Here is a 16,015-nt window from a genome sequence, read left to right as displayed (position 1 = left end):
AAGAAAGAAAGAAAGAAAGAAAGAAAGAAAGAAAGAAAGAAAGAAAACAACCGAAATGCTTTCAGAATGGATTGTACCAAACCTTCAGCGGCTAGACAACCTGGATGGCTCACAGATTGTTCCAGAACACTGAAAATAAAGAAAAGACTCCACATTCCTCAAAGAGCTACAGTACTGTTAATACCCAAGCTGGGAAAGACAGCACACACAAGAGACAGTCCAAGACCACCTCATGTGACCATGAATGCAAGAGCTAAGAAAACATTAACGAAGAGAATACAACATCACACTGAGGAAATAAAATACCACACCAAGTGAGATTTAATCCAGGAATTTAAGGTTGGCAAAATATTAGGAAATGACTGACGTAATGTGCTCTGTTGACATGTCCAAGCAGGAAAATCACATGCGTGTCTATGAATGCTGTAAAAGCATACAGAAAATGCTATGTCTGTCTGATATTTAAAACTTCATGAGCCAGATCTGTGACACCTTGAGAATCACAATTTATATATACAAACGAGTACTTTTGGAATTACAGTCAACTCCCAAATGTAATTTTTTTTAAAGTGAGATATGCCAGTGGTTCACGCCTGTTATCGTAACTACTCAGGAGGCTGAGATCTGAGGACCATGGTTCAAAACCAGCCAGGGCAGGAAAATTCATGAGATTCATCTCTAGCCAGCAAAAATCTAGGCATGGAGCTATAATTCAAGTGGTAAAGTGAAAAGAAGAACAGTTAAGGAAGAACATCCAGGCCCTAAGTTCAAGCCCCAGTACTGGCACTTGAAACCACAATCTTCAGATCTCAGCCTCCCAAGTAGCTAGGATTATAGGCCTGAACCACCCGCACCCAGCTTTCACGTTCCCTCCAGTGTTGAAATCACTATTGAATATTTTCTAAAGGAGACAGTGCCTTGAGGTCAACAAAAGAAACCACGAGTGGCTGTGAGCTGTCTACAGCAAAAGCTGTGGTTTGAAGTGGAAGAGTGTTAGTCGTGAGCAAAATGATCTCAGGGACAGTAACTAGGTCCTGAGTTCAAGCTCCGTGACTAACCAAAAAAAAAAAAAGGTATACATAAAACTCTCTTTTCCAACGTTTTAATACTTGCTGTGCTCTGAACATGTTTCCTCACCAAATCCATCTGCTAAAACCTAACCCCCAATGGTAAGGCATCAGGAGGGGGATTTGAGAGGGGCTCTGGTGAGGGGGAGGGATTACGTGCCTCACACAGAGGCTTGGTGCCCCGCCCTTCCCATACTGTGAAACACAGTGAGAAGGAATTTTCACTGTAGGGCCACAGACACCCAAGCTGAGGGTGCCTCCTCTTAAGAGTATGTCACAGACGTGTAGCCTCCAGCACCATAACAAACATAACATGTTTCGGAACCACCTAGGAGGGTTAACGTCATCCTTTTACCAAACACCAAGTCAGGAGAGAGAGACCAACACATTCCAGCAGTGTGGGGGGAACGCCTTATCTGCAATAGTAACTGAGCCATCTGTAGCCTCTGAAGCCAGCCAATACATACGTGTACGCATGTGGAATTTAAAAGTAGTAATCACAGCATTGTACTAGCTCATGGAGCTTCTAGACTTGTTGAGAGGAGAATAAGGAAAAGCCAGCCAGCTTAACATGAAGAAGGAACAAATAACAGCAACAATAATATGCAAATGGGAAAACATGGCATAAAAAGCAGAACACAAAACAAAAAATACACCAATAGAAAGCATACACTGCTTATGATCTGCAGAACCAGAAGACAGAGCTGCAGGTAATTCTGGGATGGGAGACTCATCCTAGAATGGAGAAACTTCTGGGGTGGGCCCTAGATCCTGTAAACTGAGTCTACCCACACGGTAGACGACCCCCTGCATGGTTAGCTAAGGCTAACACACTGAACCAAGAGTTGTGCTGCCACCTCAGATAAAAATGTTGTAGTTTATGTCCAACAAAATTAGGTTCCAGGCAAAATAATCTTTGGAGGAATAGATTCCAGACTCTCTACAGTACCGTATTTATAATACCGGAGCACGATCTGAAACTACTTGCTGTCAGAGGAACAGGAAAATGTCACTTGAGACAGTCTATGCAGACAAAATGTTAACACTGACAGACAGGAATTTTTAAAGTAACTGTTATCAGCATTCTCAAAGATTTAAAAGAAAACCTGGTAGTGGTAAATGAAACGATAGGAGATCTCAGCAGAGATATTAAAGCTATAAAAAAAAGGCATCAAGTAGAAACATTGTCTGGGGTGCAGTCTCCCAATCAGTAGACAAAAAAAGTATAATTTGTAAAGAAATTCTGTGAGATAAGAGTTTATCTCATAATCACAAATAAAAATTTCTTTATGATTTTATTATAGAATAAAAGGAGACATCACTAAATAGTCAGGAGGCTGATATTTTCCTGCCAGCCCAGCCAGGAAGAGATCTGTGAAAGCTTTATCTATCAGTAACCACCACCAAAAAGACAAAAGTGAGCTGGGCATGAGTGGTTCATGCCTGTAATCCTACCTACTCAGGAAGGTGAGCCCTGAGGGTCACAGTTCTAAGTCACCCTACCCTGGGCAGAGAAGCTAATGAGATTCATCTCCAATCAACCAGCAAGATGCCAGGCCAGAGGTATGACTCAAGAAAGAGTGCCATGAGCAAGAAAGCCAAGTGGGAGTGCCAGGCCCTGACTTCAAGCCCCAGCAACACGGGCATAGCAGTTCCACGTGGGGGTCAATGCCAGATATGCACAAGGCATGAGATAGTGGCAGGGTTCATTTCTTGCTCTGAGGCAAGATGTTCACATGGCTTATGTTTTGAGATCGTGGGTGTCCTTTTTGGCTTTGTGTTGTGTTTTACTTGATATTCCAAACCTGCTGGGATGTTCTACCTCACCCGACTATCAGGTCCTTATAGGCAGAGACCCCCCACATATCCCCGAAGATGAGAAACAGGCTGATTTATGTCCCCCAAGTCCACAAGTCCTAGCTCTCAGTAACCTCATGGTGCTCCTGCATTTGTGGAAAGTTCTTTTTTTTTTCTAGAAACAACTGAATTAAACTCACATTTCTAGAGCAGGCCCTAATCTTGGAGGACTGGTGTCTTCTGAGAAGAAACCTGGACATGGAGACAGACACATAGATGACCAGTGAAAGACACAGGGAGGTGGCAGCCATCTACCAGCCTGAAACAGGGTCTCCCTCACGGCACTAGAAGAAACAACTCTGAATTCCTTGGCCTCTGGCATCCAGTCTCCAGAACTATAGGAAAGAAGCCCTTTTCCTGTGGTGGAAGCCCCCACCAATACCACTGTATTCCAACTTGGGTATTTCATCCCGGAAGCCCTAGCAGACCGAGAAGGCGTCTCATAGATGCTAAGAGACACACAATCCAACCTCTTATGTGATTTTCCCTTCTCACGGTTGTGGAATTATACTTAAAATACTGCCTTAGGGGTTCATATAAACATATGATGAAAATATAAGCAAGAGCCAGGCCCTGGTAACTTTGACTATGACATCCTTTCTAGCCTCACTCCTGTTCATACACAAGATGTGAGATAACATGGCTGCTCCCCTAGGTTCAACTCTCAGGTAAGTTCTGTACTTCCAGGGGTAAAGTCTTTTTAGACTCCTGGTCACCTGCAGGACCCGGTAAGGCCTTCAGAGCCAGGGTCAGGGCTAGGGAAGGCGCCAAGGTTAGTGTAATATACCATCAATAGCAGGGTGCAATGAAACCAAATCTGTCCACCTAGTCCAGCCAGAAAGGCCATGTTCCCAGGAGAAATGTTCGATGTCTCTGATTAAGCCGCCTGAGGAACTTCAAAATGTCCCTTGCTGGGGTTCCAGTCAATTAATTTGACTGGTTTTTGAACTCCCCACATTTCCAAGCTAATCCAAACTAGATATGGCCTAATTGACTAATTAGCTAAGTTACTTGAAAGGTCCAGGGACTCTTTTTCAACAAAGCAATGTAACCCAAGTATTTAATGCAAAACAGCAACAGAATATATTCACCCTCCCTTGCTGTTTGTGTCCCTACCCAGTCTGCATCCTGGTTTGTACAATACCGTAATTATCCATAGCAATCTGATATCAGATGTGGGGGAGGTTAAAAGAAGGAGAGCTTACATTTTATGCGATTCTAGCATTTTTAATAATTTTCTCACTTGGCTGCTCTTAGCTCAGCTTCTATTAAATCTAACCCATCCTCAATTTATCCTGTTCCCTGCTTTTAGAGACAAGACCATCTATCAAAAAGTGCTTCAGGCTAAGCACTCATCATGCTTATAATCCTACCTAATCAGGAGGCTGAGACCTGAGGATCTCAGTTCAAATCCACCATGGGAAGAAATATTCATGAAACATTTGTCTCTAATGAGCCAGTGAAAAGCTAGAAGTGGAGCTATGACATGAATGGCAGGGTGTCAGCCTTGAGTATAAAAATCAAGAGCTCCATGCTGGGTACTGGTGGCTCACACTTATAATCCTAGCTACTTTCAAAACTGAGATCTGAGAATCTCAGTTCTAAGCAGTCTGGGCAGGAAAGTCTATGAGACCTCATCTCCAGTTAGCCACCAAAATACAAGCTGGGGGTGGAGTGGTGGCTCAAGTGGCAGCATACCAACCTTAGACAAAAAAGCAAAAGGACAATGTCCTAGCCCTGAGTTCAAGCCCAGTACTGGCACCAAAAAGGGAAGCCTCAATTAAAAAAAAAAAAAACTGCACACATAAGCACATTTGTCATTCTGTCAGTAATTCTTGCTATCCCTCCCTGAAGGGGAGACAAACATCTCATTATCTGCTCCCATGCAGATGCATTAGGCTTCTGATCACCACACACAGAATAAAAGCCATCTGTCCTGGCTTTTACTGTGTGGCCCTGGCTGGCAGGGTCTCACCTGAGAAACCCTACTTCCAACAGTCCCCAGGTGCCATTACGCAGACTCCATACTCAATATCAGCAAAATGTTAGTAGTGCCTCGGGAGCTATTCCATCTCCAGGTGCCCAAATTATGCCTCAGTCCAATTAAAGCCACTGGGGTGGCCAAAGACTGGGTCTGAGCAGCTGTTAAAGCTCCCAGGCCGAGGGCCACAAGCAGCCAGGGCTGAGAATGCGGCCCTCGGGAAATCCCAGGCAGTATTGAGAGCAGTGTGGGAAGCATGCACACTCAAAGTGGCTCATGAACTCCCAAAATGGAAGTGTGTGTGTATGGGGGGGAAACCCACTGAAAATGCCAGGCATAAGTGGCTCACGCCTGTAATCCTAGCTACTGAAGAGGCTGAGATCTGACGATCAAGGTTCAAAGCCCACCCAAGCAGAAAAGTCCAAGAGACCCTTGTCTCCAATTAACCAGCTTAAGTGGTTCTCCAAGCTCTGCTGCCAACCTGAGGGTTTTTACAGGCTCCACTTGCAACTGTAAAATCAAAGCTTTGCACGAATGAAATCCTGGGTTTCTCAGAGAGTTGGAACAAAGGAAGAACACATAGAAAAGGAAAAGGTGAGCGCTGTGCCTGCTCACACAGCTACCTGGACTCTCACCTGTCGGGACCCCGCAGCGCTCTCTGGGTTCCTGGTCCTCGGGGGATGGGCTGGAGCTCGGTGACCATTTGCGCCTGATCAGATGTTCACGTCCACTGAACGGCCCCCCAGAATTGTTGAGAGGTTGGATGAGCACCTGCTCCTGCCCCAACTGGATGAGGCCCACCTGCCAGGAAAGCAGAGGAAAGTAGTACATGGGTCACCTACATTCACGTCCATGGGCCACCCCAGAAGCTCAATGTCGTCCATGTCTTCCCTAAACTGCTCAGATGTATCTACTTGGCGACATGGCACTGAACAGCTCTTTGGGGAGGGTTTGGGAAGGAGGGAGAGGGGCAGCAGAGAGGTGGGTGTTCAGAACTATCGAGCCCATTTGCCAAGTCTGCCTTCAGAAAAAGGCAGGTTTATGATATGGATTCTTTAAAACTTCATCTTAAAAATTAGTTGAAGAACTACCCTCCCAAAAGTCCATTGGAATCAGACAGGGCAGCACACGCTGGCAATCCCTCAGCAAACACATGAATCTCCAGTTCTAGGCCAGCCTACAGAATGGAGCAAGCTTAAGACTAGCCTCGGATACACATGATTAAGTTTAAAACAAAAAATGAGGTACAGTGGCCCATGTCTTATTCCACCCTAATCTGGGAGGTGAAGATTAGGAGAATTGGTCTGTGACCAGTCCAATAAAAAAAGCTATGGAGACCCCCACCACAACCAATAAAAAGAAGGGTAGAGCGGTGGTCATCTGTCATCCCAGATACATGGGAAGCAGATATAGGAGGATCACAGTCCAGGCTGCCCTGGACATAAACACAAGACTTTATTGGAAAAATCACTGGAGGGGGGATAAAAGTGGGCTGAGGGTGAAACGTGGAAAAACAACTCTGAATTCAAACTTCGGTATAGAGGAGCTGATAACCCCAACATTTCATGGAATGAAAAATACCTGAGTGGGAAAACGTATCTAAAGACACTTAGAATTAAATGCTGGGGCAATAAAGTCAGATCTGTAGTACTAATCACTTCACAGTAGACATTTTTCATTTTTCTTCGCATACTTTTGTATTTAAGGGAAGTTGGCTGAGTTACCTAAAGGATTAGATTTGTGTTTCTAACTCAAGGGTATCTCTGGTTTCAATTTGTGATCTTAACAGCTTGGTCAACTTATAAGCAGAATTACAACATGGAAGAGACCTGGGCGCCAGAGGCTCACCCCGGTAATCCTAGCTACTCAGGAAGCTGAGATCTGAGGATCACAGTTCAAGTCAGTCCAGGGAAGAAAGTCCATGAAACACTTATCTCCAGCTAACCACCAAAAAGTTGGAAATGAAGCTGTGGCTCCAAAGGTAGAATGCTAGCCTTGAGGGGGGAAAAAATAAACAAAAAAATAAAATAAAAAAAAAAAAAACAAAAAAAACCAAGGTCCTGCGTTCAAGTCCCAAGACTGCCACCAAAAAAAGAAAAAGTGTACGAGAACCTAGGCATTCCCATATTTACAAGACAAAATTACCAGATTTATAATTCCTTAAGTACTTGTAAAGTGTTACCCATTATCTTTTTCAAATCAAGCTAAGGGCTGGAACACATGCAATTTCTAAAGACAGTTTTAATGTTGAATGTTGTGAATCACCCAGTTTGTACACAGGGTCAAGTATCATTCAAACCCCCTTAAAATGATCACAAACTTACTACATTAGATTATTCAATTAAAAAAACTGAGAAGCTAGGGATTTTTTCACTTTAGTAGAACCAATATTAACTTCTAGGAAAAATAATATGGTAAAGGACTTTCTCCTCTTTTGAAAACAATTCTGGCAGCATTAAAACATGACCTCCCTGCTTCAGCGTCTGCTGCAAGCCTCCCCTTTTCTGGCCAGGAGAACCCACCCTTACCCCCACCCTGCTGAGGACCTGACTTGGCCAGCACCCCATCTGTCCACTGCTCCATGCAGTCTTTCTTTCCTCTTCTGCATGACACTCCTCCACTGTCTTGATGAGCGGAGACTCCAGATTATGACAGTCTGTTCTAGTCTATATGCTATCCTGTATCTCCTCCCTCTTCTACTGCTGCTTCACAAAAGCCTTGGTTTGATTCTCAAACCACAGCATGAACCAAAATCCACTGGAGACCTACAGTGGGTTCCAATAAGTGCATCTGGTGGTGGGAAGCTGCAAGTGGATGAAGCACCTGAGCAATGAGAATCAGGAGAGGCAAAACAGAAAGAAGGGTAATGCAGATCAAAGGTAATGGGAGGTGGTGGGGAGGAGTCATCTGTCTTGGCAGGGAGTAGAAGCCAGAGAACTTCTTTATCAGAGTTCTCTCTGATCCCCTTCTCAAACTTCACAGAGGATCCTTCGCTTTCATGTTCCCACCTTTGAAGTGATTTGCATTTTCCGAGATCACTCTTCTGGGCTGTGAACTCACCACATGCTCAGCTTGGGTCTCCCTGCCTCACTTAGTCATCTCTGCATCCAAATATTTTCATCCAGGCCCCTGTTAAACTGTACTGGATGAGGTGATACTGCATCATCCAGCTGAGTGATCGTCCCGTGGAACCTAGAAAGTGTAATGGTGTGCTTTCCTGAAGCTCCAGGGGATGTCACCACAGAGGTGGCAAGGCTGGCAGGGTGTCCCTCTAACACCCTGGCTGGTGGATTTCTGCACTCATCTATCCCAACCTGAATCATAAATCTCCTGTTGGGTGAGCTCTATAGAACCATGAATGTAAGAAAATATCAATGATCTGCCCCTAAAATGGCCCTGTGATTCCCCAGGGAGGGGCTGACTGGCCCATCAAAGCCCACCAAGTGTTCACAGTGGCCAACAGTGATTCCCGAAGGCACGTGACTGTGACCCCAATGGTGGCGGGGTTAGAGATACCTCGCCTTTTTTGTGATCCTTCTAGAAAATGGACCTGGCTTCTTAATGCTTAATAGTCCAGTACACCATAATGCTCTAATCTGGTCCAATACTTTATATTCCGTGAGCCTGTGAGGCCACAACCTCAGCCAAGAGGAGGTCAGAAGATTCTAGAACTCTTTAGAACTTGAGAGGGGAAGAACAGCCACTGCTCAGATGGGCACACCTGATGGGCTCCAGTCATGTCAGACAAGCCACACAGAACCTAGCAGAGGCTGACACTCTGTCCAGGATGAGGCCATCACCACCACCTGTGAACTTGAACTCGGCATTTCCCATGCTATTTTCACATGGATTTATTAAGTAGCAGCCATACTTTCTTCAAAAGCCTAAAGTTCATTTCTTTAACATTACATGGTTATAGGAGCTCTTCCAAAAATGGACAGTGAAGACTCCCTGAAATGTAAACAAAATGAAGACACATAAACAGAAAACAATTAATCCTTGAGCCTGGGGCCTTTGAAGATCCAAAAAAGTGCAGCTGGCACATCTCTAAGACAAGACAGAGAGAGAAACGCCGCAGGCCTTTGCGTCTGCCCAGCAGCAAAAGGCAGATGGAACATGTGGTTTATCCTTTCTGCGCCATAAACAATTAAGCAATAATCTATATGCTAATAATGCATCTCCGTTCAACAGGCAGCCCACATATCACATTCCAGGCAGTTCCCTCCCCAACCCTGGAGCTGAGCGCTGCTGCCATTTGGAGAGCAGAACTTTCTAGTCTGTCCAGTGATACTCAAGCTCTGAAACGTGGCTGATATGCCCATGGCTGTTCCTTACTCACTCAAAGGGAGGTCATCAGAGAGCAGGGCTGAAGGCTACTCTCTGGTCCTTCCTCCATTCTTCAGATACAGGAATTGTCCCCATCTGATCTATTTAGCCCAGCTCCCTTCTATGCCTTGTAGCTGATCCTGTCCTGACTGAGACACCGGCAGACCCACGCAGCCACTGCACATGGCATCGACCACACTGTCATCCCCTGGGGTAGATAATCCAAACTAAAGACTAAGCGTGACGCAGACTTGAGTTAAGCCTAAGTTCTGTCCCTTGCTTTTCTTTGCTCTCCAGGGTGGCGAGGTTCACTCCAAGAAGCCTGACCACCTCTTCCCTCCCGCCTTCAAGTCCTTGGTCCCCCTGTTCACGGGGAGAAGAGTCCAACATCCAACTCACATGAACAAGATGAAGGCGGCAGACTAAACAACAGACCAGTCAGCTCAAGCTGGAATTTAACATCTCAAGTCTTTCTAAGAGGTCTACCCACCACTGGTACAAGCTGACCTCTGCCTCTTGGCTGGGTTCCTTTTTCTAAGGCACAGCGCCCCCACATGGTGCTAAACAGCAGCACAGAGTTGGGGGGGGAGGGAATGCTGGCTTGTCTGCCATCTGCCAGGAGGCTCAGCGGCTCAACTCACTGAGAACTTTCAAGTCAATGTTATCCAGATTTCCAACCCCTTCACAGACAGCCCCTCGCTGGAAACTTTACACCAAGAAGTATAAACTCTGACCTCTACAGAAACTCACGAAACCGCAGCAAATGGGATTCAGATGTTTCCATGTACAGTACAGTGCTGTGACCCAGACTCAAAACTCTTTGGCAAGAACAGAAAAAAAAAAAAAATGATGTGGGCCTTCCAGTTCCTCTCTGAACATGATACAGCCTTGACCCAGGCCCTACAGTGATCTGAGCCTTCCTCCATCCCAGCCCACAGCCCGCCTGCCCTGCTCCTGGGCCACAACTCCACAGTAATGGCTACCAGCCCCACCTCCACCCCACCCCATGGTCTATACCAAGTTCCTTGTTTCACCCAAACTGCCAGCGTCACCCAGGAAAGCAAAAGCACATCGCGCCCTAAAGCCAGAGAGCAAAGAATTTGTGAGAAGAGAATTCACCCAGGAAATGACAGCCAAAGACCCACCCCAGCTCTAGTGCTAAGAAAGAAATGGTCTCACAGAAAACCTTGGAGCATCTTATCCCCCACCCCAACCCTACCCTTAACCCTGACTTTCTGGCTTTGCTGCCAGATGTGAGATGGGGCCAGAAAATTCTAGATGATGGTGCAAGTCAGAGGGCAGAGGGGAAATTTCTTATGCCTGGGAAGAGCAGACAGAAAATAACATCAGAAACTGCCTGCCCAGATGTTGATTATTACAAGCTATGGAGAAAAAAACAGCAAGAGATGCCATGTTCCATGATACCAAGCCTGGCAGGGGGGGCAGCCCAGCTGCTAGCCATGTGCACTCCTTGGGGGCACTGAGAAGGGTTTGGCTAGGCAACAGTGAGCCAAGTGTGAGCACAGACAGGGCACACACAACACACACACACACACCAGCCCTTCTTGTCCCACAGATCAAGTCTCATGGGTGCTTCAAATAGAGCAGGACAAGGGTCTCAGGGAGGAGAGAGTGGGGAAACAGGGATAAGGTCTTAGCACCCATGTCAGTACCCTCACAGACCTCCCTGGCAGTGCCTGATAAGAGTTTGCTAACTGTATACAGAAAGAATAGGCGCAGCCAGGTGCCAGTGGCTCACACCTATAATCCTCGCTGCTCAGGAGGCTGAGATCTGAGGACCGTGGTTCAATGCCCATCGGGGAGGGGGAAAAAAAAACACAAAACACCAGTGTCTGTGAGACTCTTGTCTCCACTGACACACTCAAAAGCTGCTTGGAGCTCTGGCTCCAAGTAGTAGAGCTCTAGCCTTCAGCAAAAGGGCTCGGGGACAGCGCCCAGGCCCTGAGTTCAAGCCCCAGGACCTGCACACCCAGACCTGAAAGGAAGGGAAGTGGGCCTCGAGCGAAGGGAGCTCGGGACCCCTTGCGCACGCACACCTGTGTGGCCGGCCGCGCTCCCCGCCGGGGCGGGCGCCCTCCTGGCTGGGGACCTGAGGTCCCCGGGGATGGGGTGGGGCGGGGGGTCAGGTAAACGCCATCAGGAGGCTAGGGGAGCGGTGGGGAGACGCCCCCACCCCCGTCCTCCTGGGCTGGGGCGGGGGGAGGGCCCAGCCCAGGCGTCGCCACGGTCCAGACCCGGGCAGACCCGGAGGGGGCGCGGGCCGTACCAGGCCGCCGGCGGCACCGCAGGCGCTGAGCGAGACCAGGGAGTCGGGGTGCCCGAGCACGTGGCCCGAGTAGAAGCAGAGCTCGGCGGGGCGCCGGGGCGCGCCGGCGTCCTCCACCTCGAAGCCCCGGGACAGGAAGCGCAGGTCGCGGCGCAGCTGCAGGTACAGGTCGCGCCCGAAGGCGGGCAGGTGCAGCAGCAGGGCGCGTTCGGCGGGCCGGGCGCGCGGGGCGCCGGGGGGCGCGCGGGGGCGCCGCCGTCGCCGGGGTCCCGGCGCTCCGGGCGCGGGCGGCAGGTGCAGGTCGTCCGGGCGCACGGGCCGCGGGATCGCCACCTCCACGTCGGCCGCCGCCGCGTCGCCCACCGCTGCGGGGGAGACAGGACTCGGGTCAGCCCGGCGTCCCCGTGCCGCCCTCCTTCCCTCCCTCCCTCCCCGCGTCCCGGCTGCCCGTCTTCCCCGCCACGCCGGGCCTCGGCGTCCCCTCAGCCCCCCCCCCTCCCCGGGGGCGGCTGTCAGCCCGGCCCGGACGCCCGGGTGCATCGGTCCTCGCGCGCGGAGAGGGAGCGGGGCGCTTACCCGTGCCCGGGTCCAGACCCCACAGCAGCAGCAGCAGCAGCACGGGCAGCACGAGGGGCGGCAGCAGGACGCCGTCACACATGGTACCGGGGACCCGCAGCCCCGCGGACCTCGGCGGCGGCGGCGGCGGAGGAGGAGCGCGAGGCGGCGGCGGCGGCGCCTGCCCGAGTGCAGCCCGGCGGAGCCTTTGGAAAAAAGTAATTAGCGCTGCGGACAAACCCAACGTGGTAAATTCCAAGCCCCGCCCCCACTCGGAAGGCGGAACGTGATTGGGCCGTTGCAGCCTTTCGCCCCGCCTCCTGCTCCCTGATTGGTGAGGAAACTGGTTGAAACCCAAGGACGTAGTTAGGTTGTAAGCACTTTCTTACACGTGGTTTCTGCGCAGTAGCGGGGACCGGACGCTAGGTGGCGGCCGAGAGCCAGCTGGGGCTGAGCGACCCTGCAGGGGCCTGGGAGACCCCCCAGGCCAGGTCTGCAGTTTGGGGAAATGACCTCAGAGATCATCCCAGCCAGCCGGTTCCATGCAAACACGCATTTTTCTCTCTGCATCTCCAGCAAAAACAAACAAACAAACAACAACAACAACAACAAAAACCAAGTTTGATTTTCTTGTAGCCCAGACTCCTGAGCCCTGCTGAGTTTGTACTAGATTACCATTATCCTTAGTGCTTTTAGCCCAAGCCCTCACACTTCGTGACACTTCAGGAAAATGGGCATGATCTCTTCCAGACTGAGAAAGAAGCGTAAGGAGCTTGCTTAAATTACCCGGAGAGTTTCTGTTAGGTTGAAGGTTAGAATTTGTAGTCTTGATTTCCTGCCAAGCACTGCTCACTGCTAACAGCAAGAATCCTGGGAGAGAGGCAAGGAAAAGAAGGAGGTAGATTTTATGGGTCAGGAGAGGCGAGAACTGAGTAGAAAAACAATTTGAACCCAAGCAACAAAATTTTTTCACCCAAATACAAATAATAGAGGCCTGCTAGGTAATTCTGTACAATGAAGTCTCAGGTAGACTCCTTGAAGGTCTTGAAGAATAGCTAGCCAATAACATAACTAGACATAATTAAGGATGTGGTGGCATAGGCCTAGCTACTCAGGAGGCTGACCTCTGGCTATAACTCTTTATCAACCAGCAAAATGTCTAACTGGAGACATGGGTCAGGTGATGAAGTGCCAGCTGTCAGCAAGAAAGCCAAGTAAGAGTGCAAGACCCTGAGTTTTTGGTGCTAGCACCAAAAAATAAAAACTGAAAAAGTCTTAGCTGGGCTCGTTGGCTCACACCTGTAATCCTAGCTATGCAGCAGGCTGAGATCTGGGGATCACAGTTCAAAGCCAGCCAAGGAACCAAAAAGTTGGTAAGATTCTTATCTCTAATTAATCACCAAAACACAGGAAGTGACACTGTGGCTCGAGGGGTAGGGCGGTAGCCTTGAGCTGAAGAGCTCAGGGACAGCACCCAGGCCCAGAGTTCAAGTCCCATGACTGACAAAGAAAAAAAAAAAAGATCTAAATTGCTAGCATAGAAACTCACTAAGCTCAATGGACCCTCAAAGAAGGTACTCGGTACATGCTTTTGGATTCATACACTTACTCCTTGAAAGTACAGTGTTGGCAAATAAAAAGTGAGGGAATCTTATGATCAGCTTTGGAGCTGGTGGCCACATGTGGTCCTGACTCACGAGGGAGCAACAGAGACACAATTTGGAGAGACAAGGCTATTCTGAGCTCCCTCCACTGCCCCAGGGCTGGAACCGGAGTGAAGCCCTGGGATAAGGAGTCATGGCTGAGCCTATGCCCTATCTCCAGGTATCACGCACTAGAGTGCGCCGAGTTAGTTACCCACTTCCATTCCTCTCTGCAGGAGAAGCTGCCAGATCCTTAACTCATCTCAGAAGCCTTTGTTCTCCATCTCGACTCTTCCCCAAATCTGGAAATCAACTCTACTGTAGGCTCCAACCAGCTGTCCTTCTTCTGTCCAAGATGGGCAGTCACCCTCTTTTGAAATCATCCTTCCTCATTCTCACCGAGCATAGCCCAGAACTGTCCCAGTCCAGCACTCAAGGAACATGTCTCATTGTCTCACCCAGTCACTCTGGGCTGTGCACCTCTCACTTGGCCCCCTGGCCATCTTGGTTGCAGAACTTGAGATGCACAAGGATATTGTAGATCCTGGAATGTCCCAGGGACCCAGCCTCAAAAGATAAAAAAAGACTAGCAGTGTCAGGCCTGCATGGATGCATGAATGCCAGCTGAGATGCCTCCAGGACCTTGTCCTGCTCTGTGGGACCTCCTGGCAATGGGGCAGAGCTTGAAGAAGAACTCAAGGCACCAAGGGCTGAGGCAGAGCCTGTGGCCAGCCGCCTATTCTGTACGCCAGGAAGGATCCTGATCAACCCCTGCTGAGTTTTCCACTTGCAGTGGTAGAGAGGTCCATTTCCTGGCCAAGTACCTCGAGGCCTTTGTCCCAAATCCCAAACTATATGCCAAGAACAAGTGTCTTCCCAGTTCTGTCTGTCTTCTGTTCTGTTCTTCTCTGTCCTGCCATTTCTTAAAAGGAACTTGCGCGCCACCTGGTGGAAGGTTTTCACTAGCAAGCACGACAAGGTTGGGTTGGTTGGACAGCTCTGGCCTATCCAGAGGAAGCAGCTCAGACATGGATGTGTCCACGGATGAACAGTTTCTGCGCAGAACCACGGTGAGGGAGTGGCTGGATTGTTTCTTACTGGCACTGAGCATTGGCAGAATGAGTGTTCGTGGGGACATGCAGCGAGACTAGGGGCTGAGGATCTGAGCCAGACATGGGTGCCACGTTGGGGACCAGCTTCCAGGACAATGGCCGAGATGAAACAGCCAACTCTACAATGGGGTGATTCCATGCTAAGCTTTGTAGGGTGGGTGTGAGGGCCCATTTAAATCTCAGGAGGGAATATCTGAGCCTCCTGACACAGGCTGTGTGAGTCCTGGGTTCTGGCTGGGCCCTGGCTGTGACAGAAAGGGAAAAGGACCTTTCTCATACTCATGAGAAGAAAGCCTCAGGTCAGATCCTTCTGTCTGGGTCTGGGAATGCTTACAATGAAACTATTTTGTCCGTCGTGAAAATAAATAAATAACACTCAAAATCAATATGGTGGGACATATCATTCTGAAAGTAATTTAATCACTCTGCATCTAAGTCTTTCATCAAATAACGTGGTTGTGAATATTTGCCCCTATAATGTCATCTTTCTAGGAAGCGCTTCGCAGAGCTGTTTTTAATATCCAACCAACCTAAGTGTTCCCTGATTTCTCTCTCTCTCTCTCTCTCTCTCTCTCTCTCTCTCTCTCTCTCTCTCTCTCTCTCTCTCTCTCTCTCTCTCTCCCTCTCTCTCTCTTTCTCTCTCTCTCCCACCCCCCCTGTGTGTCTGTGTCTGTGTCTGTGTTTTAATTCTACTCTAGAAGGTTCTGGTCTTATTCCTAACACCAAAGCCTGTGAGCCATTTTGAACCGAGTTTTGTCATGTTTGGGATGGAGTTTGTTTGTTGTGAAGGCTCTCCTAACTATGCTGAATTGCTTTTCTATGTTTGGAACATAAAATTGAGCAGCTAAAAAGCTCAGCTTCCTCCTATTTGTTCTCTCCTCCCACCCCCTTCTCCTTGCTGGGGATCAAACCCAGGGGCCCTTGCATAGAGGACAGGGCAGGGAGGCCCTGTATCTCTAGGCCACAATCCCAGCCAGGGAGTCTCTGCTCCATTCCTGGAACCTGAATGTCTTTTCCTGTGCCAACATCACATTACCTGACAACTGTGGCTCTATCTTAATCCTGAATATGGGGCAGCCATTCTTCCCTCCCTCCCTCGTGCATTTCGTTCAAGGCTTTTTGAACTATTCTAAGGGGCATACTTTGCCAAATACATTGTAGAGCAGGTTTGCCAATGTCTACAAACA

The 16,015-nt window shown here is 48.8% G+C and overlaps 1 protein-coding gene across 2 annotated transcripts in view; it reads right to left on the bottom strand.

Annotated features, from left to right (window-relative positions):
- Window positions 1-12,176, bottom strand: part of Adamts17 (ADAM metallopeptidase with thrombospondin type 1 motif 17) — a 113,329-nt gene extending 101,153 nt beyond the window's left edge. For both annotated transcript variants that reach the window (XM_090321340.1, XM_090321341.1), the window contains exons 1-3: window positions 12,095-12,176; window positions 11,519-11,883; window positions 5,541-5,706 (exon numbers count right to left, since the gene is read on the bottom strand). In XM_090321340.1, coding sequence (XP_090177466.1) covers window positions 5,541-5,706; window positions 11,519-11,883; window positions 12,095-12,176 — 613 coding nt within the window. The remainder of the gene's footprint in view (window positions 1-5,540; window positions 5,707-11,518; window positions 11,884-12,094) is intronic.
- Between the last annotated feature and the right edge of the window lie 3,839 nt (window positions 12,177-16,015).

The sequence above is a fragment of the Megascapheus bottae genome, chromosome 30 (assembly GCF_031878675.1).
Source record: "Megascapheus bottae isolate mThoBot1 chromosome 30, mThoBot2.hap1, whole genome shotgun sequence".
Classification (NCBI taxonomy): Eukaryota; Metazoa; Chordata; class Mammalia; order Rodentia; family Geomyidae; genus Megascapheus; species Megascapheus bottae.
The sequence above is the reverse complement of the archived record's forward strand: the minus strand, read 5'-3'. Positions and strand labels throughout refer to the sequence as shown.